This window comes from Penicillium alfredii (genome assembly GCF_028826965.1).
Source record: "Penicillium alfredii strain IBT 34128 chromosome Unknown utg000009l_segment0_segment0, whole genome shotgun sequence".
Classification (NCBI taxonomy): domain Eukaryota; kingdom Fungi; phylum Ascomycota; class Eurotiomycetes; order Eurotiales; family Aspergillaceae; genus Penicillium; species Penicillium alfredii.
Window position 1 is genome coordinate 2,155,897 of NW_026622706.1, and position 16,859 is coordinate 2,172,755.

Here is a 16,859-nt window from a genome sequence, read left to right on the forward strand (position 1 = left end):
ATTTTCTTTTTTCTTTTGCTGTCGTTTTCTCGGGGTTTGTTGTCGATCTCTGTCGTTTAGATGGGCTGTGGCATATAGGATTTCTGATTCGCGATGTAAGTAAGAGATAGGGTGAGCCAAATCAAGAAAGAACGGGGTTTAGAGGCATAGAGGACTTGGGAAGACTTACTGACAGGCTCTTGCTAGCCTCCGGGGGGGTGAGGTTCCTCGGCTTGAATGGCTTCCTGGTTGTTGCGTGGGTTGAGGGGATGTTGGCTCTTCTCTGCCCCAGGATGCTCGGTGTTGGCGAGTGGCATAGAATGTGAGAGGAGTGATAATAGGCTAAAAGAGTCGAGTCTCACAAGCCTCGTCTCTTGTTGAAAATTTTGGGTTTTATCTTGGCAAGTTGAGCTTCCAATTCAAGGATGCTAGCTTCCAACTCAGAACTCGTCTCAAGAAGGCTAATTCTGTTGCAGAAGTACTCTTTATCGCCGGCAGGCAAGATATCCTTGACTGCTGTGGACATGAAAAACTGTCCATCACTTTGCTTCGGCATGGATAGTGATTGGAGTCAACATGGCATCTATAACAAGTTTCTATAGGTATGTCCCAGCATAGAAGCATAAACAACGTTTCCATTTGCAATGAGATGGAGTGTTCTGTGCGTAGACAGCTACCATGGGATGACAGACTCGAACCGTGGGAATAACACGGGGTACCAGATCGCGTCTATCTAGCACGAACTCTTGGATAACAAGAATAGCATCATTCAAATGGTATGGCATAGAACATGTAAAAAGAAGAGGAAAGGCCTTCTTGCTCTATTTCAATCAAGGCTACAAACACAACCAGTATACCATATACAAAGAAAGAGAGAACGAGAAACGAAGAAAAAAAAATTCAGTGCATCAGCATGTCAACAAATCAACAAATCACAGATCCCCAAGTCATGATGCGCTAGCAATCTCTAGCTGACCCTGCGTCTGCTCCAGCACCACGGCGAAGAACTTCCCTTCCTCCGAGATATCACGGTAGGGGCCAGCAGAGAGAATAGCCCTAGGTTGGTCGGTGGTCAGTGGTCAGTAGGAAGAGAAAGAGAGAAAGAGAGAAAGAAAGAAAGAAAGAAAGAAAGAAAGAAAGAAAGAAAGAAAGAAAGAAAGAAAGAAAGAAAGAAAGAAACAGAGTAAAGATATAAATGAAATTCATTTGAATAAGTAGAAGTAGAACATACCATCCCTTATATTTAGGCTGATTGAAAATCTCCGTAAACGCCCGCAGAATGCGCAGCGGCAGCTCCAGAATCGACGGCAACTCGGGTCCGTCGCCGCAGATGGGCAGGCCCAGTTTGTTGACGGGCAGGTAGACGAGCTCGGCGGCGTTGTGCGGGTTACGCGTCTCCTGGAAGATGAGGAGGCGGCGCGCCGGGTGTTTATTCATTGTGACGGGTTGAGGTTGAGGTTGAGAAGATTGCTGGGATTGGGGAGAGCGATGGATGGTGGAGGTTGGGGATAATTGGCGTTGGTCCATGTCCATTTGTGCTTGATTTTTTATCCTTTCTGATTTTGTTGGTTTTTGTTCTTGTTCTTTGGCTTGCTTTTTGTATGAAGGTGCAAGCTTCGACGCGTAGTCTTTTGTGTTCTCTGCTCTCTGCTCTCTAGGCTGCTATACCAGAGATTCAACCTCAATGTCGCCTGCAGATATATGTCAGTATCACTATTGCAATTCAATTCGAGCGGTCTGTTTCTTCTACATACTTACAGCGTTGGGTCTGGAGAATTCCACGCGTGGGCAGACGCTGCTGATTTGCGATCGGCCGATGCCGGGGACCGCGGGGCAAAAAGGGGGGGATCAACACCGAGAAATGTCTAGCTCTATAAAGCTACAAAAAGAAAAAACCACGCTGAAAAAAAAAAGCTTAGCAAAATGGTAGAGAAGTCTAGCTGAGAATTGTCTTCCGTTCTGCTATATCTGACAATACAAAATCCCTACTTCAAGTTCCTCGCACTGTCCAGAGTATAATACGCTGAAACGGAGACTCCGACTCCATACATCCATGGATCTACTCAGGATCTCCTCGATATAACAACAATATACCATTGTGGATCAATCATGTATAGATAGACAGCCAGAGAAAGAAATGGAATGAATACAGAATGATGAAAAAGAAAAAGAAATCTTGTACAAGGAAAGAAAAGTCTTGGGTATCATAGTAAATCCAAAAGAAAGATCAAAGAAATGGCATAAAGGGACGAGATGGCAGAGATGGCAAGGCCGCAGCCAAAATCACCTTTTTCAAAATCAAGTGTCAAGTGTCGAGTTCTCCGTCGAGCACCCGACGCGCCGCGTCCAGGCGGCGCCGAAGCACCCGTGCGGCTTTGATGTCGGGATCAGGAGAGGTGGTAATGGCCTGCAGGTCCATGCAGACATTCCCCAGGCTCGAGAAGAGCTGCTCCAAGATCTGGGTGTCGTCCTCATTGATGCCGCCTGACGTGGGAGTCGTGGATCCCGGGTGCGGGCTCGAGGCGGCGCGCACGGTCGAGACGAGAGACGAGGCCAATGAGGTGGGCGTCGCGGAGCCGGTCGCTGAGGAAGACCGGCCCGTAGCCTTCTCGGGGGAGGAGTTGCTCGGGTCGACCGGGGTGGCAGTACGGCTGTCGTCCCTTGTCCCGCGGGGGGTTTCTGATCGATCGGTCTCCTCGATCGGGCTGGGCTGGTGGTTGTGGACATGTCGATGGCGCAGTTCTGCTGGGTGGTTAGAGGTGAATCTTTTCAAGTTCATGCTGAGAGCATTCAAAACCAGATATAGAATAGAACATACCGTGGTTGAACCGTCGGTCCCAGTACAGCACGCTGCCAATGTCATCTTCTTCCTCGGGGATCTGATCGCCTTCGGTGGCAGTGGCAAACGTGGCGACTGTCGAGTCGGACATGGAGCTGTTGGTGCGCGAGTGCCGTAGGTGTTGAGGCCTCGTAGTCTCACCCGACGCGTGCGAGCCCTGGCTCGCGCGATGGACTTGGCGAGTATAGTTGCCTAGGGCACTGTGAAGGATGAAATGCTCGTAGTCAAAGGCATCCTCTCGCTCTTCGTGCGGCCTGGCGTCTGTGTTGTTCAGGAAATCCAGGGGAACATCCAGATCTTCATCAAGCGGTTCACGCAGGATCTCATCCAGGGCTTCGCGGTCGATGTCTCCATCGTCGTAACCGCCATCCTCGGCATCTTCATACATGCTCTCGGCGACCGACTGCCGTCCATCCGCGTATTCAAGGGACTCGGCAGCCTGCCACCCAGCACTGAACCGCTGGGACAGGCGAACCCGATCTGGGTCGACAGGGCTGTGTTCCGCTTGGCCAAACTGGTCGCGATCCCGGGCATGAACAGTCTCGTTATGGGACGTGACATCGCGAGTATACTCTGAGCTTGCACCTCGTCGGGCCGTGGAACCACGGCTGCTTCGTCCATCTCGAAGCTCCATGGCGTTGCTGTACCAGGGAGAAATCGCCGTCAACGGGCTGGGGGTGCGCAGGCTTTGCAGGCTGCGTCGGCGCAGATTGTCCTCTTGCGTTTTCACCTTGAGGGAAGAGATCTTGATGTGCAGCCCCTTCATTTGGTACTGCAGATCACGCACCTGTAGCTGGGATTGCGCACGACTAGGTGGGCCGTACGAGCTGTAGACCGGACTGAAATCCGCCGGGTTGGACTTCGAGTCATCCTCGGCGGAGACACCTAACCCCCCTGGTGACTCTGCCGATCCCTCCTGGGAAATGGGGGATTGTGCTGACTCCGCGGACTGGTCCTTGTCCGACGAAGGACGCTTGATCGACGAAATCGATGCCCGGTGCGTGAGATACGCCCGAGTAGGGTCATATCGGAATGACCTATCGTCGTTGTTGAAATGAGATGAACTGCTGGCACCCATTGCACTGACAGACCGAGACAAGCGTTTGGTATCAGGTGACAGACTTGACTCGGGCGGAAAATTTGTATCGGAATGCACGCGGGAATGACGATTGTTTGTCGTATCCTGCGAGAGGAACGACTGCCGCCGCAGAGCGGAACCTCTGCGATCTGTCCTCGAGATGGATCGATACAGTCCACCAACAGGCTGGCCGAGTGCCAGCGGCTGAAGACCACTTGAAGAGGACGGCGATGGCGACGGGGTTAGCCGCACTGAGGACCGAGCGCGATTGAGATTGCCTTCCATCAGCTGTGAAACAAGTCAGCCCATCTCCCCGACACACACACACACACACACATATTCCATGTCTTGGACAGATTTTCCACATACGGTCAACCGCTTTTTTGCGTTCTCGAGGATTCGTTCCGCCTCGCTACTTAAGATTGCTGACGAGAATTCATCCCCTGGACCCTTGCCTTCGGCCGCGGCGGACGCCACAATGTTGCTATCCGGCAGGCTAGGCTTGGATTCGTCGGCGACGCTCGGCGCGTTTGCGGGCTCGGGAACCTTGTCTTTGGGGGATGCAGCGCGAGCATTCTGCGGCGCCGCCACGTCCTCCGGAGCCCGTTTGCTCCCCGCACTGATAGTCGAGTTGGAACTGCTCCAAGCCGCCTGGTCTCGCGCCTCGGGGGCATCCGAATGTTCACGCAGCAGCGGGGAACTCGCCAGCCCCTGCTCGGGACCAGCCTCTGGGCCGTCGGCAAACCCATCCAGTCGTGCCGGCGACAACTCCTCGCCAATATCAGACAGCCGGCGCGTGACATTCACATCCTCGTGCGTCCAGGCGTGTCGCGAAAAATTTTTCTTGGGGCGGTTGGCTGCCGGGGCTGTACTGGAGCCGACATTGGAGTCGGTCGAGCCATGTCGCGTGTTCAGGTTGGACAGGTAGGCCAGCTGGGAGGGCGGGGACGGGGTTTGTGATTCGCGTTCGCCGTCATATGGCAGGATCATGTCCGGGTCGGTTAGCGTGAGGGAGGGCATGCGGAAGGTCGGGAGGCCCTGGGCCTGGGTAGTAAATCTGGGGGAGAACAGGATGGAGGGGAAGTGGGAGAAGAGAAAGAGACGAAACCCAAGAATCAGGAGTCGCGCCGTTGTCCGCTGCGCCTGAACAGCTCCCCCTAACGGGCCAAGTGGATGCGGTTTAGCGTGCCCTGATCCTTGCCGGGTCAGGACCCTGTTGGTGAAGGTACTCGCATTGCGAATTCTATTATACTATGTAGATACTATCTCTAACTCTGGATACATGTAGAAGACATTGCTCAAATGCTAGCCATCACACTCAACACGGCGGAAGTGTACAGTGGACAGTAGCTATTGTCTGCCAAGGCTTTAATCGTCCTGGAACTACTTTAATTGCGATAATCTCCCATGCCCCCAGGCCAGAATTGATGTGCACGATGACTACAAGTCCTCGCATGAACACGAGTGCCGCGCACATGCATCGTCCCTGTACGATGCAATAAACATCGAGGGCAAGGGGGTTGCCATAGTCCCTGGCTTCCATGGAACTGAATTGGGGCCGGAAGAAGACCAGGTGAACCCCTGAGATCGATCCATTGGAGAGATCCACTCGGTGGAGAATGCAAATTTCATACCAACACAATGCTCTTTTTTTTTTGTATACCATAAACACCGAGTACAAAACTATGTAGGCAATAGACATAATTACACGCCATGGAAAATCAACATGCTCAATAGACACTTAGATCTTTTCGAGCAACAGCTTGGCGCCGCTGCTGGTCGGGCCCGGCTTCTTCTTTCCATCCTTGCCCGACGCCGAAGCCTGCTCCAGCGCCTTCTTGTTCTTCTTCAGGGTCTTCAACAGCTCGGCCTTCTTCTCGAACTCGTCGGACTCGACCAGCGCAACAATCACGAATGGGTTTGACCCCGTCGCCCAGTCCATGATCTCGTCCTGGATCTGCTCATACAGCGCCGCGTGGAAGTTCAGCGCGGGCTGGACCTTCTCAACAACCTTCTCTGCCGGGTTGAAACGGCCACCCTGTACAAGGGACTTGAGCAACCGGCCAACGGGGGCAGAGTCCTTAGCAGACTGGGACTTGGCGGCCTCGGCCACCGCGGTGAGTGCGGCACTCTTGTCGCCATCGGCCTCATAAATCACTTCGGCGATGAATTGGCAGCCGAAGGTGGTCTCCAGAAGAGACTCGGCGCGGGCGGCAATGAGTGCGAGCAGCGTGGGTGATGCGGCCTTGACCAGCTCCTGGCGTCGAATAGTCGGGTCCTTCTTCGAGGTTTCTTTCCGCACCTCGCGGACCTCCTTCAGCACATCCTGGTCGAAATTGGGCAGAAGCCACTTCACACGGTCGCCAGCAAACGGATACAGAATGGGTATACGCGCGGTCAAGTCGTTGACCTGGAAGACGAGTTCCTCGTTCCGAGCCTCCTCCGCATCGTTCTGGTTCAGAAGCTCCGAGAAGATTGATTTAGCACTGAGTTTCGTGTCGTCAATGACCTCGTAGGCCGCAAGAAGGACCAGATGACCATGCAAATCACCAGCCATCATCTTAACGGTGTCACGGTAGAACCGCAAGAGCAGCTTGCGATCTTTAGCATTCGCATACGCCAGGGTCAGGCACATCAGGCGCGACCCAGACGCGGTGAATGCTAGGTTCTTCACAAGATCTCCCTCTTCGTCGCCCTTGAGAAGCTCAATAAACTCGGTCGCCTCGTTACTGCCCGGCTTTGTGCTGAGGAAATATTGCAACATGGCGTCGTGGAGAATCGTGAAACCAGTGGTTTTCTTCTGCACCAGCTGGTTGATGAGCTCGTGCAAGAAATGCATGATAGGCGATCGCTTTTCCGGGTGGGCTTCCAGGATCTTCGCGAGATCCGAGGAAGTCACGGTGTCGTCCTGGAAGATGACGAACTCCGGGCCATACCACTCCCGCAAAAGTCTCCGCTTCTGCTCCTTGGTCGCAACCGTGCGGTAAATGTCGTCGAGAATCCATGATCCCTCCGGGTGCCGGATCAGCCGCTTGACATGTCCGTAGAACTCGGGAATGATCAGGTCCCGAATCTCCGCGTCGCCGTGGACGATCAACTTTCCGACCAAGAACTTGGCGTAACGGCTCTGGGCGAGCTCCTTGTAGGTGCCCTTCAATTCTTGCGCAATCTGCTTCCGCTGCTCAGTGTTGGCGTACTTAAGGGCCGTCTGGACGACTCGAACCGAGTCGTGCTTGAACACAAAGTCGCGCACGCGACCAGTAAGAATCTCAAACAGTTCCTTAATCAGCTTCTTCCTTTCCTCAAGCGGCACGTGGGACTTGCGGCGCAACCGCTCCCACAGCTTCTTGGAACGAGCGATCATGTCGGCGTTGGGCTTGGCGGCTTTGCGCTCCTGCTGGAGGGCCTTTTGCTTGGCGTGTGATTCTCGAGACGCATTGCCTGAGCAAGGAGTGGTAATTAGCCGGTGATTTCTCGCGATGTAAAAAATGCGCATTCAATAGAATTAACGTACTCTTTGCCGTAATCTCGCCATTCTTCCCACCCTTTGCTCCCTTCTGGCCCATCTCCTCTTCCTCATCACTCTCGACATTATCGTCGCTGACATCTTCCATGTCCACATGGTCATCCGGGACAGTATCAAGGGCATCGAGATCATTATCGCCGGAATCCGAAAGATCGTCAATGTCAAAGTCGTCCTCATCGTCGGGTTCTTCTTTTTGCGCCTTCTTCGAGGGCTTCTTCTTGTCTTCCTTTCCGGGTTTCGTTCCCTTCTTCGATTTAGAAGACGGAGTCTTCTTCACGGGCGCCGCGGGCTTGGATTTCTTCGCTGAGGCAGAGCCCTGCTTGGTCTTGGTCCGCTTTCCATTGCGGTCCTCGCTGCCGTCGACGGGACGCTTCACTCCGACCATGATGGGTATTTGTCGCAGTGATCGTGATTCCGTCACTGTTTTGGGTAAACGTAAAAAAAATGAACCGTGAAGGTGTTTGAGCGGAGACTGCTGGTTGCGCTGGTTAATTTTTTCGGGGAAGTTTTTTTGCCGGTTTGCACGGTTTGCATTGATAAGAGCGATAGACTCTACACAGTATATCGAGAGGAGTCTATGCAAATATCATGGAAATAATGCAATAAAAATAGTATACAAAAAAATATGAGGCCAAAAAATGTGGGCACAATTTGATTCATAGCCAAAAATGGGCTGAAAGTTTCCTGGAAGTTGACAGAAAGCAGCATAAATTATAGTTACCTTCGAACAGAGGCAACAGTCGTCTAGAAACAGAATATTTCAAACAAGAGGACACAATCCTTCAGATGAGATGCAATATAACCAGGGCAATTCCTCAACAAGAAAAACACATGTACAAAACCCTGGGAGCAAGGCCGCGGGTGCAGTGCCAAATCTTGGGCAGAGAGCAGCAGCTAAGTCCCAATCTATACTCTTCCAACCAAACACCGGGGGCATCACTTGAATATAGCCCCAAACGCCTGGGATAAATCCCCAAATGGATCACAAGTCGTAAACAAACATCAGTCCTCGGCCAGGCTCATTGACCATCCTCGGGTGCGGCGGTGGGTGCTTTCATAGCTCCCAGCTCAGATCCACCACCACTCTGACCACGCCTCCGACCAGGGATATGGAAGCCAAAGGAGGAGGTGGAGGACTTAGCACCACTGGCTTGCTGCGCATCACCAGATGAATCCCCGAAGCGAGCGAAGATGCCCTTCTTTTTGGGTTTGACCTCCTCGTGAAGACCCACATCTTCGAACGGTTCTTCCTTCATGGAATCGAATCTCTCAACGCTGTTTGACTGTGCAGCAGAAGATGATGCGATTCGAGATACTCGCGAGTCCAATGATGTTCGAGAGGGGAGCGCATCGGAGTGAGTCACGGGAGAGCGCGCGGAGATATCCTAGATCGACGCAGCGTCAGCGAGATAGACGTGCATGGATTACTTCATGCAGGACATACAAAGGAGCGACGGTACGAATCAAATGATTCGCGCGATATTGAGAAAGGCTCATTCTCGTTGACCAGGTCACGATGGTTCGAGGATCTTGCTGATCCGGAGTATCCGCGCCAGAAGCTTGGCCTCTCGGGTGGAGACGGCTGTGGCAGCATTCAGCGAGTATGTCCACGCATGGATTGATCCCAGGGTTCAATTGTGTTGAGGAGGAAGATCCGTACCGGAAGATAAACCCCGCTATCGTTAACGACTGCGACAGACAGGAAGGTCAGTTCGCATTTCCACTTCAGTGACCTCGGTCGCGTGCACAACCAGGAACCGACATACCACTCATTTGATATTCAGGGGGTTCACTTTCGTGACTCCTACGAGAAGCAATCGAGGGGGGTCGACGATGTGGGGAGAGGTAGTTGTCGTCGGTGCCCTCAGCTTCCCCACTGTTAAACTGGGATTTCCGGCCGAGAAAATTGCGAAAGGGTGCCATGTCTTCAGTCTGCGATATGGGATGTACCCCAAGAAGGATTGCAGGGGGAAATGGAGATGGCAATTTCTCCAGATTTCACCGGATCGGCAGTGGGGGGAATCAATCTTCGGGCGACGTCATCCAAGACGCCCTGTGGGCATCCCCACGCAAAATGCACAAATCACGTATATTCCTGGTCCCTCGTGTGCTGGTTCAAATCCAGGGCCTGAACCCTCGCAATGGAACAGAATGGCCTTCAGTCTTGGGCTTCTTTCGAATCTGCATCTTTTTTCCGGTCTCATGCCAAGCGAAATATGATTTTGCTGCAATTTTATTGTTGGAAAAACAATTAGATATAATCAAATAATGCATCTATGTAGCAGGTGCCATGAGCTGGGCTCTATCAAAGTTCTATACCACATTCTGGGTAGTAGGCCCGGGCCGAAGAAAAAGCAATCGACAGGGAAGTTTATGACTATAGTTGAAGGGTAATTCATAAGATAGTGACCCGGCAAGCTGTTTAGATATTCTATCGTACAAATGAGCTCAGAGTTATGCCATAAAATGACTACTTGTGGGCTTATTCACTGGGTGAGTAAGGGCGAAGACAATGGAAACATTGAATCCCTTTGCCTTGTAGCACTTCATGTTATACAACACATAGTCTCTTCGTCTTCTACCTTGAAAAGCTTCTATGGATTGATTATCTGATTAATGCTAGCATCTTCTGTGATAGCACTCCGGCTATAGGGCTTGCTATAACTATTTCAAGTTCCCGACAAGCTGCCATCCTATCGTCGCTTCTCTCCAGAATTGATCTGGTTCTTGGCGTAGTTCTGACTCCTAATGGGGTAACCTGATGTCAAGATGAAGTCGAATTGCCCAAAATGGCCGCGGTCTCCATCTGTGAGTCACGACACAACGTCTGGCTGCTCTCTTTCTGCTCTTCTCATCCTCTCACCTTCTTCAATATACATCAAGTATCGGCTTTCCATCAAAATGGCCCAGCACTAACAACGTGGTTTTTGTTTTCTTTGCCTCGAGTTGGCGCTTTGACTATATCTCGGGTTTATCACTCTCAAGCCTCCTATTCTTCACATAACTGAACACTTGAATCGACTCAACACCGCAAAAATGGGCAGTCGCGTTTCCGTCACGATGGTTGTGCTCAACTCGACCTTAAATAACCAGACAAGTCTGGTGTCCAACCTCAAAGATCTCCTGGTCGAGAGAGATGTCCCCAGCAATACTAGCGATACCTCGAGCGTGGTGAACCTGCCAATCAACTCGACTCACAATCTGACGGCCCGGGAGAATGACACTAGTCTCCCAGTCATGGAGGTTGCTCCGCCATACGACTTCAGCTGTCGCGCCACCGTCCACTGCGACTGGGGCTATTACTGCTACAAGGGGATCTGCACACTCGGCTGCGAGACTGATGATGACTGTCTCGTGGGGCAAAAATGCAAGCGCAACCGAGGAGTCCAGAAATGCTATCGCGATAATGGTCGGCAGGGGGAGTGCTCTGCGTTGCTTCGTTTCTGCTCATACAATGAACAGTGCTGCTCTGGTTACTGCGGTCGGCATCGGAGCATGTATATGATGTGCCACATGAACCCAATTACACAGGAGGAGGAGCAGGGGGGGGCAGGAGAACCAGACTGAACCGGAGGATGAGAAGCAGAAAGACGAGAAATATTAGGTATTCAGGTGGATTAGTATATTGGTTTTGGTGGACGGAAGGGCAGTTGTATTGTGGTCTCAGTTCAAGGATGTTAGCCCTTGCTTTCTTATTTTGCTTTCTGTCTACCAGCTGCCTACATCAATATGGAATCAATTGAGTCAAGAAATACTCAGGAGAGGAAAGCATAGGTCATGGTTTGAAGTAGATAAGAGCAGATTCACCTTAATCTGTCGCGGATAACCTAGTGGGAGGCTCACCGCTAAGTCGGCAACCTTGCTTCGGTTCTGCCAGCGGGTACTGGTGCCTGGTACGAATCCTGGGGTCGGCGTTATACTCGTGCGAGTAATCCACGATGCTATAAGCCGCTAAGCAATGGAAGCGACCCTTGAGGGAAGCAATTCTGCAGAGACACTTCCACCCTGGGATGGCGTCGCCAGAATACACCGTCCCGTTACAGGGAAGCTGGCTGTTTGGTGAGACGACTACAATTTTCTTTTTTTTTTTTAATTATATTGGCTGTCATGTTCGCTATCCTGCATCAGTACCCATGATTCTCGACTGTGGCTCCTTGTTTCTAGCAACAACTGCTTTAGTTGAAGATGTCGCTGCTCCACAATATCCCCATCATCAACCAAAGGGTCATCAAAATCCTACTTCCTCAACCCCTCCTCTCTATCTGCTTTCTTCATCTTCTTTGTCACAGCTATCATGGCCACTCCTGATCTTGCTGTTAAGCACACTGCCACGTCCTCGGGTGCTCCTACTCAGAGCAAGGCGTCAGACTCTCCCATTGGCACCATCTCCCCTCTGAGCCCCAACTCGACTGCTGTGTCCATCGATCTGGGTGTGCAGGCACTTTTCCCAGCCATTCGTGCTCTCTTCGACTATCTCCGCGACCACTCGGATGACGCTGCCAAGCTTAATGCAACCTAACCCCGTCGTGGAGTTTTGAAGACGGCCGCAATGCACAAGAACTCGTCCGACCAGAAGTTCACCATCGATCTTTCGCCGGCGCGGAACTCTCGTATCCCCTCTATTCTCACCTCTCTCGGTGTGCTCGCTAGCGCTGATCTGGGTACTGCACACATGAGCCGCACTATGAACTTTCGACTGTGCGACTACAACCCTGTCACCGCGGCTCCGGACTGCAGCAGCGGGTGTGGCGCACACACCGACTACGGCACCACCAAGTGTCATCTTCCAGGATGGCACTCCCGGTCTGGAATTCGAGGATGCGGATGCCCCGGGCACCTGGGTCCCTATCCCGGGCGATGCCACTGTCATTCTGACGGGCTGGTGCGCCGTGGTTCTGAGTGGAGGTCGTATTCGCGCCGCCAGACATCGTGTCAGAAGGACCCCTGGCGTGCGCCGGCTGAGCGCGGTGCTGTTTGTGGCGCTCGATCTCGATCTCAAGTTGCGGCCCTTGGGCGGGGTTCAGCTGGCTCGACCCTTCTCTGAGGCCATCATGCGCGGTAGCATGGATGTCGAGCAGTTCAAAGAGGTTATGGGGGCCCGGTGGCGCTACAGGGAAGGAAATGAGGAGATAGCTGATGGCGATGCAGTCACCCAGGACAGCGAGATTGAAAAGCTTGTTTGGAGTTAAGAGTGTTGTGTGGATATGGTTTGCCTTGCCCTATTCCAAGGTTGGCTGAGTATTTTGACATAGTACAGTCGCGATTGATCATCACTTGGGTGTTTGTAATTTGGGAATTGAAGAGTACATGGGGGAATAAATTGGATCGACCTCTACCTTTCTAGTGGAATTCTTGGGTTTACTCGAACCTAAACTGGTTGTGCCCGTGTGCTGTAGATATATATCAACGCACGGGAGCATCTTCCATAAAAATCACTCGGAATATTAAAGAAGGTGCACAAGGAGCATTCTAGGAAAATTGAAATAAAAAATTTTATTCAGTTAAAAAGTCAGAGAAGAAATGCCTCAGAACATATAGTATTTGTTTCAGGCAGAGGTCTAGTAGGGCTGCAATAATAGCTCTGTAGGAGCTGGCCTGAATGCAGTTGTTCAGGCTTGAAACTAAGAACATAATTTGCAGAGCCTTACTATAAAACAGGCCGAGTGGTCGAGCAGTAACTCGATCATCCCATCTTCCTTGGTCTAGTGGTGATGATTTCCGCTTGTCATTCGATAAGCGCGGGAGACCGGGGTTCGATTCCCCGAGGGAGAGTCATTTTTTTGCTGCATCTCCTTATTTCCCCTAAGTTTTTTATTTTGTTTGCACAGGCATCTCTTATTATTGCCTGCCCTATATTCTCCTCCTACCCGTTTATTTCTACCAATGCGAATACATGGTTTATTTTCTCATGACCTAGTCCAATGGACCAGGAAAACTAGCAGACCAAGATGTTCCAGCGGAAAAGAAAGCCAAGGCCATCCATGGATGGTCGCCTGCTGTCTGTCATCGTCGGCGCCAGAATAGGCAGGCGCCTCTTTCTGTCCGTGGGCCTCACAAGACTCTTCGCAACACTGCAAGAAGAGCTCGCATGCATCATGAAGAATACACTACATCAAGTCATCATCGAAACCATCGGACGTTGATTCAGTATTCAATTCTCTTTGACCTCGCCTGCCCTAGTCTGCTTGACAGAACACCCTCTCCCACCACTGACGTACGATCACCAAGTTCGAGCTGCATAGGACAGCGCCGAGACTCACGATGAGGTTCTGGGTTGATTGGGAGCTCTGGGAGAAGTTGAGCCTGGTAAGTAAGCGTGCAATGGAAGGTAGAAAGAAACACAGTCTGACTGTTGAATTCGATAGGTATTGGCTGGGTTGATTGTACGTGAAACCCATGGACATGTTTGTACGGCACTAACTGGATCCACAGACTATCGTGCTCATCTATGCCTTCTGCGTCCTTGCATACCACAAATGGATGATTCGCAAATACGCTGCGGCCGAGGCACGCCAGAAGGAAGAGGAGGCAGAGCTACACCCCATGCTGACGGGAGATGATATCCCGTTCGGTGCCAGAGCCCTGGAGAGAGGCATCTATGTCGATGACATCTGGGTTTCCAAGCCGAACACTCCGAATGACAGCCCACACCAACCAGGGACACCTGACGGAAGCCGACCGGCCAGTCCAGCGCCGAGGGTCATGGGCAAGCCCCCCGCAAATCCCGCCCCGGCGTTGGCATTCGAAAATACCATGACAACCCCAACACAAATGGTGTCTTTTGCCAGACCCAGAGCTAGCCCTAAGATGGATATGGGCTTGGCCAACTACCGACACGAGTCCCAAAGACCCGGCGAGATCTATGGCCCAGCGGTAACTTCTAGCTTTTCAGAATATCCCGGCTCTCGTCGTCGAAATGACATCCTGAGTGGAAATGAAAAGCGTGCCAGTTTCCATTCGCGGCTCTTCCGAACCAGCCATCTGTTTGACAAGAACGCCAGGACCGGCCCCGATGGTCAGGACGAGCAGGATCTGGGCTCCGCCGGGAATGACGTTGGGTTGCGAAACCCGGCTGAACACCATCGGCCTGCACGGCTCACGAGTAAGTAATTGATGTTATTTTTTTTTTAAAGTCGAGTCAAGACGCTGAACCATACCCCCTTTCCACAGAGACCCTTCGTCGACGGTCATCCGAGGAGTTCAGACGCAAGATGAGCCAAATCTTCAACGAAAATATCCAAATGGGTGTCCCCGCTGAGCAGCTTCAGTTCAACCCAGAACTGCGAGATACCCAGAAGCGAAGCAAGCGCAGGTCGATATTTGGGCAATTCCGTTCGTGAACCTTTTTCTTCCAAGTGGAGCAGAGCACTCGAAGCGCCTGCCCGGGGTGAGATCCTGCCGAGAGGGACATAATAGTCCCCAACACATCACAATGTTTTTCAGACATCTAGCTTTGTCTGGTCCTGATACAGCATTTGGCACTTTGCCGATGCTCCTAGATCCCATTTTCTTCTGGCTTTGCAGGGTTATAGGTTAGCTAAGAACGGAGCGGTTGTTCTTGATGGTCGAATGCTTGCAAAATTGTATCTATTACACGGGATGAAAATTAACCACTCTGATTTCCAAAGATCGAGCTCTTTTTGACTCAAAATAGACAGAGGACCAGGTCGACAGTATCAAAAGATCGACGGACCGAAAATCCCGCCTGCTGCCTGGCATAGAACCCCACGTGACCTCGCGACTGTCTGGACGCGTCCGTCAAGGCCGTTGTTGACCTGCGCAACACTCCATTTTTGCACAAGCAGACCTGACTCACGAGCAAAAAGGCTGCCTAATTCCTGAAACATAGCCTACAAATCAGACACCGCTTCTCTGATTTCTCTCGGATAACCCTGCCACCGCACGCAACTAATCACACCCAGAACGCGGGTCCGCGTCGAGCCACTCTCGAGGACTACAGAGCTGCATCACAGACCCTGGAGTCCATTGACCGCACTGATCCCCCAGAATAATGACCGCCGATATGGAGCCTCAAGCCGAATATGATGAGAATGGACTTCCCGGCCCCGGTGCGCCAACCCCACTCTCCGCGTTGGAAGTGAGTGAGCCCCGCGACTGGGCAGTTCTGATCGATGCGATGCCCGGACACGATACTGACAACTGTACCAGGGGCTTGCGGGTTTGACGGGGAGGGATATCAAGTTGTTCGTGGATGCAGGGTACCACACTGTTGAGTCGATTGCCTACACGTATGTGTGCCCGTGCCTTTGCTGCCATTGCAATTGCCCCGAGATGGCAATGATCCTATTACGTTGGACCCGACTGACATGGGTGATGGATTGCCCAGACCAAAGCGCCTGCTGGAGCAGATTAAGGGCATCTCGGAACAAAAGGCCACCAAAGTTCTCGTTGAAGGTGAGATCCCAGAATGAGATATGGAAGTTGTTTTATAAATAAATGAAACTGACAAAAAAATCTATTCAGCGGCAAAATTGGTCCCCATGGGATTTACGACGGCAACAGAAATGCACGCAAGACGAAGCGAACTTATATCGATCACGACGGGTTCCAAGCGGCTTGACACGTTACTCGGAGGTGGCATCGAGACTGGCTCAATTACGGAAATCTTTGGTGAATTCAGAACAGGGAAGAGTCAGATCTGTCATACCCTTGCGGTAACTTGCCAGCTACCCTTTGATATGGGTGGCGGCGAGGGAAAGTGCCTCTACATTGATACCGAGGGAACATTTCGGCCCGTCCGGTTGCTCGCAGTAGCCCAGCGGTTCGGACTCGTGGGCGAGGAAGTTCTCGACAATGTGGCTTATGCGCGAGCGTACAACTCAGATCACCAGCTCCAGCTGCTCAACCAGGCTTCCCAGATGATGTGCGAGACGCGATTCTCGCTCCTGGTTGTTGACTCGGCAACATCGCTGTACCGTACAGATTTCAATGGCCGTGGCGAGCTTTCATCACGGCAGACGCATCTGGCCAAGTTCATGCGGACCCTGCAGCGTCTCGCGGACGAGTTTGGTATTGCCGTGGTGATCACGAACCAGGTCGTTGCCCAGGTGGATGGCGGACCGAGTGCTATGTTCAATCCGGACCCGAAGAAACCCATTGGAGGCAATATCATCGCTCATGCGAGCACGACTCGTCTCAGTTTGAAGAAGGGTCGAGGGGAGACTCGAGTCTGCAAAATTTATGACAGCCCGTGCCTCCCTGAAAGTGATTGCCTCTTTGCTATCAACGAGGACGGCATTGGCGATCCCAATGAGAAGGACATGGAGAACGACTAAGCCAGTTTGCTTTGAACTGTTTGACACGATGTTAGTGACTTGACGAGCTGGGTTCGACCAATATCCATGTAGTTAGTGCTGGAGACCCGTATGCATTGGTAGCATAACATGAATTATTGCATTTTGTTATTTCGATCCCAC

General features: G+C 51.9%; 9 protein-coding genes across 9 annotated transcripts; 5 read left to right on the plus strand and 4 right to left on the minus strand.

The window, feature by feature from the left end:
- Positions 1-926: 926 nt before the first annotated feature.
- NUU61_006727 (uncharacterized protein) lies at positions 927-1,416 on the minus strand (the record flags this gene model as incomplete). Its single annotated transcript, XM_056657254.1, has 2 exons — positions 927-1,035; positions 1,211-1,416. 2 exons carry the CDS (start codon positions 1,414-1,416, stop codon positions 927-929), a joined length of 315 nt encoding a protein of 104 aa, XP_056510054.1.
- Positions 1,417-2,284: 868 nt separating this feature from the next.
- Positions 2,285-4,916, minus strand: NUU61_006728 (uncharacterized protein; the record flags this gene model as incomplete). The annotated part of the gene is made up of 3 exons (XM_056657255.1): positions 2,285-2,721; positions 2,798-4,184; positions 4,266-4,916. 3 exons carry the CDS (start codon positions 4,914-4,916, stop codon positions 2,285-2,287), a joined length of 2,475 nt encoding a protein of 824 aa, XP_056510055.1.
- A 721-nt stretch (positions 4,917-5,637) lies between these two features.
- NUU61_006729 (uncharacterized protein) lies at positions 5,638-7,807 on the minus strand (the record flags this gene model as incomplete). The annotated part of the gene is made up of 2 exons (XM_056657256.1): positions 5,638-7,337; positions 7,411-7,807. 2 exons carry the CDS (start codon positions 7,805-7,807, stop codon positions 5,638-5,640), a joined length of 2,097 nt encoding a protein of 698 aa, XP_056510056.1.
- Positions 7,808-8,441: 634 nt separating this feature from the next.
- Positions 8,442-9,345, minus strand: NUU61_006730 (uncharacterized protein; the record flags this gene model as incomplete). The annotated part of the gene is made up of 4 exons (XM_056657257.1): positions 8,442-8,807; positions 8,867-9,004; positions 9,083-9,111; positions 9,189-9,345. 4 exons carry the CDS (start codon positions 9,343-9,345, stop codon positions 8,442-8,444), a joined length of 690 nt encoding a protein of 229 aa, XP_056510057.1.
- Positions 9,346-10,458: 1,113 nt separating this feature from the next.
- NUU61_006731 (uncharacterized protein) lies at positions 10,459-10,989 on the plus strand (the record flags this gene model as incomplete). Its single annotated transcript, XM_056657258.1, has 1 exon — positions 10,459-10,989. The coding sequence occupies one exon, from the start codon at positions 10,459-10,461 to the stop codon at positions 10,987-10,989; it is 531 nt and encodes a 176-aa protein (XP_056510058.1).
- A 727-nt stretch (positions 10,990-11,716) lies between these two features.
- NUU61_006732 (uncharacterized protein) lies at positions 11,717-11,941 on the plus strand (the record flags this gene model as incomplete). Its single annotated transcript, XM_056657259.1, has 1 exon — positions 11,717-11,941. One exon carries the CDS (start codon positions 11,717-11,719, stop codon positions 11,939-11,941), a length of 225 nt encoding a protein of 74 aa, XP_056510059.1.
- A 30-nt stretch (positions 11,942-11,971) lies between these two features.
- Positions 11,972-12,611, plus strand: NUU61_006733 (2OG-Fe(II) oxygenase family protein; the record flags this gene model as incomplete). Its single annotated transcript, XM_056657260.1, has 2 exons — positions 11,972-12,165; positions 12,200-12,611. The coding sequence occupies 2 exons, from the start codon at positions 11,972-11,974 to the stop codon at positions 12,609-12,611; spliced, it is 606 nt and encodes a 201-aa protein (XP_056510060.1).
- Positions 12,612-13,683: 1,072 nt separating this feature from the next.
- On the plus strand, positions 13,684-14,762 carry NUU61_006734 (uncharacterized protein; the record flags this gene model as incomplete). Its single annotated transcript, XM_056657261.1, has 4 exons — positions 13,684-13,728; positions 13,788-13,805; positions 13,855-14,524; positions 14,593-14,762. The coding sequence occupies 4 exons, from the start codon at positions 13,684-13,686 to the stop codon at positions 14,760-14,762; spliced, it is 903 nt and encodes a 300-aa protein (XP_056510061.1).
- Positions 14,763-15,433: 671 nt separating this feature from the next.
- NUU61_006735 (recombinase RAD51) lies at positions 15,434-16,718 on the plus strand (the record flags this gene model as incomplete). Its single annotated transcript, XM_056657262.1, has 4 exons — positions 15,434-15,520; positions 15,592-15,671; positions 15,770-15,837; positions 15,907-16,718. 4 exons carry the CDS (start codon positions 15,434-15,436, stop codon positions 16,716-16,718), a joined length of 1,047 nt encoding a protein of 348 aa, XP_056510062.1.
- Positions 16,719-16,859: the final 141 nt, after the last annotated feature.